Source organism: Notothenia coriiceps, unplaced genomic scaffold (assembly GCF_000735185.1).
Source record: "Notothenia coriiceps isolate Sejong01 unplaced genomic scaffold, NC01 NC01_scaffold00004483, whole genome shotgun sequence".
Classification (NCBI taxonomy): domain Eukaryota; kingdom Metazoa; phylum Chordata; class Actinopteri; order Perciformes; family Nototheniidae; genus Notothenia; species Notothenia coriiceps.
In genome coordinates, this window is record NW_011337184.1 from 259,292 (window position 1) to 269,890 (window position 10,599).

The 10,599-nt window shown below is 39.3% G+C and overlaps 2 protein-coding genes across 3 annotated transcripts in view; both read left to right on the forward strand.

Annotated features, from left to right (window-relative positions):
* The window catches only part of ctsf (cathepsin F), a 41,450-nt gene that overhangs the window by 23,704 nt on the left and 7,147 nt on the right, over positions 1–10,599 (forward strand). The gene's annotated exons all lie outside the window — the stretch shown is intronic.
* On the forward strand, positions 5,824–9,643 carry aup1 (AUP1 lipid droplet regulating VLDL assembly factor). 2 transcript variants are annotated; one of them, XM_010767508.1, is made up of 7 exons: positions 5,824–6,147; positions 7,087–7,224; positions 7,735–7,885; positions 8,060–8,247; positions 8,722–8,794; positions 9,222–9,290; positions 9,538–9,629. In XM_010767508.1, exons 1-7 carry the CDS (start codon positions 6,107–6,109, stop codon positions 9,589–9,591), a joined length of 714 nt encoding a protein of 237 aa, XP_010765810.1. In that variant the 5' UTR covers positions 5,824–6,106; the 3' UTR covers positions 9,592–9,629. The 2 variants fall into 2 exon arrangements, with proteins under 2 accessions (XP_010765810.1, XP_010765809.1); XM_010767507.1 differs by having other exon boundaries at positions 5,826–6,147; positions 9,222–9,295; positions 9,538–9,643.

The window sequence follows — 10,599 nt, forward strand, 5'->3', positions numbered from 1 at the left end:
TCGCATTCAGTTGCCTTAACTATGATGGCACACCACCTGCCTGAGATGTGAGTTATGGCAACCAAAGCAATATAGTTCGAATGATTTCGATCACCCCGATGTATATGGTACTTATGAGTTATCTTCTACTTTGAGCCCTCCATACCATAGAGGCAACTCCATCAAGTTCATTATCTATCTATCTTGTGCCTTGGGAGTATGCAGACAGGTATGCATCATCGCGTTAGGATGATATAAATACCGGAGTGATATAACAGTCATACATCATCACTTATATGAGTTTATATCCTCTATATCTGTATTATTAGCTCCATCATTGATGGACTTTGTCTATATTTGGGAGAAAATGCAGCATGCATTCAGGATATTAAACTATTGTTAAACACTACTAAAGTATAGATCATAAATATTAATTACCTAATACCTGGCAAATCACATTCCATTTAATTCATTTCTACTTCATCATGCAGTTTGACATTTTTTTTTTTTTTGTTTTTTTTCTTTTTTTTTTTTCTTTCTTGGTTTTGCTTCGCAACGTTAATTGAAACAGCATCAGTGAGCACATTTCTTAAGGTCAAGTGGCTGAACTTTATTTTTCATCACGACTCTGGACATTATAAAATAAATACGATGATTGCACTAGTCAGTGGATCGTAATAGCAAACTTGTTATCAAAAACTTAGTACAGCAGGATGAACAGAATTAACACATGCTAATCACCACTTTTCATCAACATAACATGTTCTGAAGGCGTCAAGAGAGCTGCACCTTTATTATGGCAATTAACAAGGATTCTGTTTGGCACAGAACGCTGTTGACGGAATATAATAATCAACATTCAAACTTTAGACAGGGGCTATGCACGCTCGCACACGCTTCTCTCTGACATATTATGCATGTGGCTGTGACCCAAGCGAGTTACGAGTGACCTGTCTTATTGATCCAATCCGTGTTTCTCCGATGTAGCGTCTGGATGAGAAAACATATATACACTAGGTAAGTGCTTCCTTTACTTACATAATATGCCTGTATCATCATTCACAATATGTGGAACTGTAACACAACTTTTACGGACAGTGCAGCTGGCACATCTAAATTCCATATTTTGTTCCGCAGAATAGTCTGGTTATACTAATACAATGAGAGACAAAGTGTGCTCCAGAGTTGTGGCTTTTTGAGCTATTACAGTTTATGCACAGCAACTCACTATTTCACGAGTAACCAGTTTTGGACCCCATTGATCACCAAATACTTGATACATTTGGCCAGCTTTAAAGTAAAACAAGTATTTGCACGGGCATTGTCAGCTTCAAAATGAGCGACACATTATACGCTATATATAATATACATGTGACAACTCCGACGATCCGGCCCAGTATTGGGGCTGAGCTCAGGCGTAATGCCACAGAGAGAGTATAAGCTTATCGAGGGTTGGTTAGCTCCTACATTTCTCTTGTTTGTATTCCCTTCACTGCTTTCAGAATACATCTCATGAGCCCTAGAAATAGGAATTCAAAGTAAATCACTCAATCAATGAATTTGTGCAGTATGAATACCCGCGCGACTTAGAGGTGTCTTTATAAATGAAACGAATAGACACTCCAGAATGTCTTACTTAATAAATAGTTGAGTATAATCGGAAAGCCTTTAACTCCCACTTTCGCCAAATATGAACAGACATTCTGCTCGGTCTTGCCTTAATTACAATATTCTCCACGCGCTGTGTTCGATGTAATTATGTGAGCAGCTGCTTACTGGCAGGAATAGCATCTCACATTCGTTGCAAAATTATAAACGTGCTTCTTTCCTCTCTTGGACGAGACAAATGTCTATCAACGCTGGGTATCCTCCCGAAAGCATTTGGGCAGCAGGCTGTGGACGAAAAGAGACAGTTGCCCCGCAAAAAACAAAATCCATTATTAGTAATTTCTTATAATACGAAAATAAGCAGTTTAGATGGATTGGCACTTACTGCAAATAAAATAAAATAGGACCTTGCACAACAAAGATTCGATGAGCCTAACTGTTTGGTGATTTATAAGTGGTCTATCATCCGCTTATATTTGTAATACATATAGTGCAGGACCATACTATATAATAGGCATATTTATCATCTTTTTTTATTTTTCAAAATACCAATACAGATTCAAGCATTTTAGCCATTCCTGCATTTCGGCTGCAACTTTAACGCTGTCTTTGGCATGGTGCCTGATTCTGTGAGACAGCACGATCGTAGCAGGCCTGCATATGTAGCTCAACAGCTCTCCAGCTCTTTCAACGGCAATGTTCGCGATGGCTGTCTCCTCCTGATTGGCTGGAGTTGGGCCATAGGCGTAGCCACTTCTGTGACGTCATAGAAGTGTTCAAATCTGGATCAGTCTGTATCAGATCCGTTGCAGCCCCTTTTTAAGAGATTTGGGTATGGAGGTAAATAGAGAGGGTTGTGTTTTCTGACACTTGGTGAGTTCCCTGGAACACCGGGGACACATATTCATGTATAAAAGACGTACAAAGGTGCATTTTGCATGATAGGTCACCTTTAAAGAGACCCTTTTCTGTTTTTTGGGGATCTCTCATGAGGGAGTTTCTCTCTAACAAATCATTCTCCAGAGAGCCCTGACAAACCTTTATGGTTGGGGCAGGGACAGAGGAATAGGAGTTGTTCATAGAAGACCCAAACGTTGACGTCCCGGATGCTTCCATCAGACCTTCCTCCTTGCTCTCCAGCAGATTAGTTATGGTGGTGTCCACACAATTGGTTTCAGCTGAACACAATCAAAAGACAACTGTAAGTTCACAGATATTCAAACCCTGCTTAAGTGTATGAAGGATGTGTTACAAATGTAAAGGAAGGATGAAGCCGAGTTAGCGGCCCTACCTAAGTCCTTTGCGATGGCATTCAGCGGGACGTGAGGCAGCACGTCCTTCACCTGTTGGGCCATCTTAGCAATCCTATGATCATCCGTACCCAAACTCTGGACCATGAATCCAAGACCGATAGATGCTGGTCTGGCACCTAGGGGAAGAGAGAAGAACGGCATTATATTATATTTGTTATTTATATTTTTTTCTTTTTGAAATGGAGCTGTTGTCACAAACCACATTTTCTCCTGGGATGAATCAAATATTTTCATTTTGATCTTTTAGATTTTGTAATTGACTTACTTGTAGATGCTTGTGGTACGGTGTGTCTTTTGGTCCGTTTGATGTGCTCTGCTTTATCGGCTTTAGTGATCTTAGTGGAGACCAGGCCCAGTTCCCCAGCCAGGAGCTGAAAGATAAACTGACACCTTTAGTTCACAAGCACAGCACAAAGGCAAACTAGAATAACTGCTTTGCGACTGAAGCTTCGCCAACCAGCCAAGTGGCAGATAACATACGGTAATCCAAAATGCTTTCACTTCATCATTTGATCATATTGTTAGACATTGGAGATAAATGTTCCATTTGTGCCCAATTTTAAGAATTCCCCGTAAGGAATTCCTGATATATTGCAATAATAAGTATGTGAGACACTAACAAACAGAAAACATATTTTAATAACACTGAAGTAGGGGTGCAACAACTAATCGACTTAATCGATTAAAATCGATTACCAAGTTAGTTGGCAGTTGCCAACTAACTTGGTAATCGATTTTAATCGATTAAGTCGATTAGTTGTTGCACCCCTACTTCAGTGTTATTAAAATATGTTTTCTGTTTGTTAGTGTCTCNCACACACACACACACACACACACACACACACACACACACACACACACACACACACAACCTTGAGTTTCTGTATCTCGGGATAGAAGTCACATGTCCTGAGCATGGTGGATTTCTTGCATTGAGTGTTACTCAGTTCCACTGTGATGGAGTAGCGGATACCCTTGACAAGCTGAAAAGTACAAATACACACAGACAGTGGTCAATTGTAATGTACAAACAGGGAAAAAATACTTCAATAAGAGAATTAATTCAAGATATAACTCTAATAGTGGTACAGCCTAGTTTACTAGTGGCTATTCAATGTGTGTATTTGAATGTCATTTACCAGACTTTAGGGATTTTTACTGTTGTTTCTAGATGCTTCCATGCTGTATGAAGAGACTATGGTGGCCCATACTGAACAGTGATATACAAAGGGAGCTTGTACTGCACAAATGGATAAGGCTATTTGGTTGTAGTGTGAAGTCAGGTGTATTTCAAACAAATGACTTCCGGGCATAATGAAAATAATGAGGGGAAAATGCTGCTAGTAACCTTTCTCTGTATGCTTTACAGAAAGTGAAAAGATTAAAATAAATCACAAACTCAATGACAAGTCTGTGAAAGATAAAACTAAAAGCATATTTTATTTTGTATTGTATACCTCCACGTAAGGAACATAAGGCAGACGAGTTTAGGCCATTATTTTGAAGGTAAGTCAGCGTATTTCCGATCTTTGTTAGCTAACTCTTGCCAGCGTGACGCAGTTTTAAATGGCCCTATTAGGTGGTGTTGTTTACAAAAGATGGAAAACATTATGTCTTACTACAATGTCAAAAAACAGTATACAGAAGACCAATAACAATTGCAACAGTATGTTATGACAAATTATGACGATACAATGCCGTAATTAATTTAACATGTACATATTGTAACAAATAACCCGTTTGTGCACCTGTTTGGTGGCCGAGAGGAGCCTGCTGACTTTGCGGAGGTGCATGGCGTTGGAGCCCTGGTTGTAGCGCTCCTCCGCGAACTGCATAGCCTTCTTCAGCCCAGCGTCGGACTCATGCAGCCGGACGGGAGAGCCTGGAGGCCCGATCAGGGGCCGGTCCATGTCCTCACCGAGCCCGAGGACCGAGCCCTGCACGGCGGCCAAGGCCAGCCACAGGATTACCGGACAGCCGAATCCGACCATCATGATGGTTTCGTTGTATTGTCAGAAAGAAATGTTCAGATTAAAAGATAGATGTGATGTTTTCCTTAGCTGACGAATCAATTTCAAACTCGTAAAAATCAGCAGTGGTTATACAAGAGGTTTAGCGTTGTTGCCAAACAAAACAGGACTGAGGATGTGGGAGGAGACAGAGTATTAACAGGCGGGGGGTGTTCAAAAGACGTACACACACGTTTTAACAGTGTTGCAAATCCGTAATAACGGATACAGATACAACATTACTTTATACATCAAAAGGACTACAAAAAAAATTACCTGGTTATCATATATATTAGTGACATGATAAAGCAAAAGTACATTTTAAACGTTTGCTATTTAAATGGTTATATTTGATTTTACCACAAAATGTGAAGCAATCCCGACCTTTTGAAATAAATCCGGGTCACCCCAGACACAATAATAAAGTGTATTCTTTTAAAATCTAGATAACGCACTTAGATATGCATTAAAACATATTTTAGACCACGGTCTCCCTTGAGTCATATTTCAATGTCCTCATGGACACTTTGATTTATAATTGTTCGACTAAATACGAATGAATTTCGTACAATCTCACGGTACAATATTTTCAAAAGACTATACCTAAACTATATGGCAACATGTAATTATTATCATTAAGTAACACAGATAATGGTCGTCGCAGCCAATTTCCAATTATAACTTAATACAGCCACCAGAGGGCGACATAGTACATTATGTCGATGCCTTTTCATGAGGGGACTTTAGTTTTGAAAATCCGAGACCAGACGAAGGTAAACTCATAAACTAATCTGGTTTTAAAGGATTTATAAGGATTTATAAAGACGTCAGCAAAAGCGTAGATTATTTTTCATTTGTATGGCAAAATTAGGAAACCTTTATTCAGTTAACATATATGGACTTTTATTCTGGAGGATTCTGGCCGGAAGTGTTGTTGTTGTGTAGTGTCTGCTAGCGGAGCACAGGCGCTAGCGATGCTAGCACCGCAGACAGCAACATTTTTGCTAAGCTAACATTTCAAACTTGAAAAATAGACTGCTAGTTATTCGCGGGGGCATTGTGGGCATAATAACGTTAGCTGACGCTTAAGCCCACCGTGCGACAACATAGCTGCTCTGAACGTAATGACTCATTTATTTTTAGGGATCAGGTTGTATTCTTAGCATTAGCCTCCGAGCAAAGGTCTAACTGGCAGACATGGAGAACCGGGGGATTGAAGATATGTTCGACTTTCGTCGGTAAGTCAGCTAACTGCAGCTAGCTAATGCAAGCTGTTGTTAACCTTCAGCTAACGCTAATTAGCCGCATTAGCATGGATGTTACGGTCGTATCCAGTGTGTTTAAAAAAATACAGTAACGTTATCTACAGTGACGTGTAATGTTTGTCCGCTAGCATTAACTCACGTTGCGGAAGGCTTCTCAGTCCAAACGAGAGGCTATTTAGTATTTTATTAACTTGAGCCAGCTAGCTATCATAGCTGTGGTATGGTGACGTTAACATTTTATTGCTAACTTTTGTTATGCAACCTTGTGCAATGTTCATCTCAGTAAACATGTCGCCCAGCCATTCACTGTAGCGTTATACGCAAGCTAGCTTGGCCTTACACGGTGGTTAAAGTTGACTTCGTAAAATGACTTAAAGAACAGAGCTAAGTTTCCTGAACTTCTAAAGCGTGCACAGTAGAATGAGCTAATGTTGAACCTCTACATAGAGTACCATGGCCATTACCCGTCACCTTCGATTTGAAAAGTATATTTTGCTTGAACAATATGTACTACACACCAATACAAGTATCTTTCACATCAATGCAGGTGGGACATGGGGCCTGTAGGTGCACATTTGTTTGTGGGATTTTAGGCCAGAATAGGACTACTTTGGTATAAAACATCCCGGGTGTTCTCAAGCACCCAACCTTAAAGACAATCAAGTAGCGACACGTGTAATCACGTGTGGGAAATTAACGCTACGGGCTGTAATACAACATGGGAAATCAAATTTCAAACAATACTTGATCCAGCAGTGACTAATTAACATACTAAATCTGAGAGAAATGCTCAGTCATCATGTAAGACCTATTGTAATTCATGTGGACTGTCAATATTTCATCTGCTATAACATTTAAGTTCAAGTTCTCTCCAGTGAATTAAAAAAATGTTTGCAACTTTTCCTTTGACAGGTTTCCCAAAGATGCTGCAGTCCTCCTACTGTTGCTGATTTACTTTCCAGTTGGTATCTGTTTGATGCTAATAAGGATTTTTGTTGGTGTTCACGTGTTCTTGGTCAGCTGTGCACTTCCAGAGAGTTTTATTAGAAGGCAAGTATTTAACATTATACAGTGTACATTTCTCTATGGTCCATTTTACCCTCAACAGTCTTAACATTCATAGATGTGGCAGAAGTAGCTGTTGTAGTTACTGTTTGTGTATCATTAAGAGTAATCTTTTTATAATTTAAGAGTTTGTATCCATGTCTTAATATCAGGAAGTGGGAACAGTTTATGTTATCATCCGCTATATAATGCATACTTTGTAATTGATTTAAATAATTGCGTAATGGCTGCCCCTCAGTTAAAATGACGCTATTAATCACAGCCACCCCATACAAAACTGTAAAGGCTTAAGTGCTAGTTGCACTCTATTTGTTAGTGTTAATAACTCTTACATTTCAGATGGTATTTGGCTTTCAGTGTTAAGTTAAAGGTAATGATTGTGGGAATGAAGAGCCATAAAGCAGTGATACACCATGTATGTTCTAGATAATTGCCCACTACATATTAAGATAATCATCCCGATTAACTTCAGCTTTATTCCTTTTGTTCTCTTAGATTTATTGTCAGGATTATGTGCTCAGTCCTGGGGATGCACGTGAGAACGAAGAACCCTCGCTCCAGGGACAAAAACACCAAGCTGTACATATGCAACCATGTGACAGAGTTCGACCACAACATAATCAACCTTCTGACCCCCTGCCATACCGTGAGTGTTTGTCTTTTAAATGTGCTTAACCATGTCTCAGTTTCCTGTACAAGTGTGCACCTTTGAGTTTCAGCGCTGATGCAACTTTGGCATTATTTTGGTTTAACTGGTGCTGGTATTGTTTCTGCTGAATTAAATGTTGGTGAGATGCTCTGTCTCTTTCTGCGCCTTTAGCCCCAGTTAGAGGGCTCCACCGGCTTTGTGTGCTGGGCCAGAGGCTTCATGGAGATCCGTTCAGCATCTGGCCAGGGAGCCATAGGAGACACTCTCCAGAGGTACTGCTCCACTGAGGGCACCCCCCCGCTGCTCCTGTTCCCCGAAGAGGAGACCACCAACGGCCGCGCTGGCCTGCTGAAGTTCAGGTTAGTGCCATCAGGATCTGCCTAATGTTTGACTAATGTCACTGAGGCGACAGTGATCATTTCTCTGTGGAAATTGGTTGATGCAATGCGAGCAGAAAGTATGAATAGCTAAACAAATGTAGTGTTGTTCTATCTTTAGCCTTCCTTTTTGTTTTTGCTAGTCATTTCTGTTGACCTGAAACAGTGAAACCAGCCCTATAGGACAGCAGTGAGTGTTTGGAATATATCATTATCTGCACTTAGAGACAGGGTTTGGCCAATTCTTCATTGAAATTGATAATATCTTCGACCTACCAGTTACCTGACAGTTTGCCTTATGATTCTGCTACGTTTTAATTTGTTTGAAAAGTAAAATAAATTTGACATGTTTAGAAATCAATTCCTCTTGAGTGAAAAAAGCCACATTTAGCTATTTATTTAAAGCATACAACCTCAAAAACTAACACACTAATTATATACACTTTCCCTTCTCAGTTCTTGGCCTTTCTCACTGACTGACTCCATTCAACCTGTGGCCTTACGAGTGACCAGACCGTTGATTGCTTTGGTAATTATATTTGAACTTGCATTGAAGACAGCAACACAGTGAATGGATAAATAAACAAGAAGATCTGAATACCGTTACAAATATATGCTTATTTTGAATGTACGGCCTTAACTGTTTGAATTTTACATGCGCTCTATAGTCTATATGAGTGTTGCACAACAAGTACAAGGAGAAGATATATCTATGAAGATATTTCTATGATTGCAAAATGAGTGAACTCTCCTGCAAGGACCGAGTGCTGCTTTAATCTAATCCAGCCATCTCAGTACCGAGAATAATTAAATGTAGTGTTGACGTGTGCTGCAGATATTTTTAAATAGCTGCAGGATTGTTTGGGGCACCTGGACACTGTGACACAGCTATGACTTTCCCATGACACTGTAATACATCCATGTGATTGACTTTGTTGTGTTTTGTCTGTTCACAGAGCACACCTGACTCGAGCTGGATGAAGGAGCTCTTATGGACATTTTTTGCTCCATGTACAGTGTATCATGTAAGGTACTAAATAATTTGTATCATTACTTCTATCAGCAATTGCTTTTTCAAAGTGGAATCCAATGACAAAAATGATTAATTTTCTTAAACATTGAGGTAGTTTTTTGTTGAAAAATCACTCAATATTTTAAAACTAAAATGTTTGCTTCTTGCTTTGAGTTTCAAACTATTTTGAATATTTCTGCTGCAATAATAGTTCTTGTACTTCAAACGTTGTTATTTTTTTGTGTTCATTTTCTTCCCAGCTGGCTCCCGACAGTATCAAGACAAGATGGCGAGTCCATACAGGAGTTTGCTAACAAAGTCCAGGAGGTAAAACCAATGTTTGCCGGTTGAGTGGATTTGTTAAAGCTTTAATTTTTCTAACAATAGAAACAAATCAAAAGTTACACTAGGTCCCTCATTGGTGAACCTCAAAGATGTTGGCTTTAATAAGACAAAAAAAGAAGGCACCATTATAATTTATTTATTTATGATTTTTTTTCCCTCTATGTTTTTTGATCGCACTCTTTTTCTAAAGGTCTCCTATCATGCAAAATGCACATTTGTACGTCTTCCTACATGAATATGTGTCCCCGGTGTGTCAGGGAACTCACAAAGTGTCAGAAAACACAACCCTCTCTCTTTTACCCAAATCTCTAAAAGCGGGGGTACCACGGAGCTGATACAGATTTGTGTCCGATATGACGTAAAACTGTGCATTAAGAATATTAAATAAAAGAGAATTCAAATATTATATAGGCATAAGAACTTTTACAGAAGCTTTTGTACTATAATATTAAACACTAATAAATATGTAAAAATGTATATATTACATTATAAACAGTGGTGTTTAAATATTATTACAAATATTAAAAATGAAAACCAGTTTATTCCTTAGCATTCACTAGGGATGGGAACGATTAATCGAATATTCAAAATTATTCAGGTATTCGAATATGAGTTATTAATTTTTTTATTAATATATTTTTTTGTTTTTGGGAGGGATGCCTAAGTTGATTACATATTATCAAATTGAATAATTCAATGTATACGACAGTGCCATAGCTAAATGTGTTAGTCGACGTCTAAAGGTGTGTTTTGCTCCGCTCACCGGTCCCTCACAGCGGGCAGAGCTGCAGGTGCTGATATCTCTGACTCTCTCGTCCGGTTATACTTCACTCGCGTTTATGTCCAAATCCATCAGATCTAGCTAGTTCTAGCCAATGATATGGCTGCTCGCGGGCTTTGGAGCCGTTGCCGACGCCTCACGTAAACTCGGCGTAAACCCCGGATTCTACTCCAAACTTCAGACGCACTAGACGCAC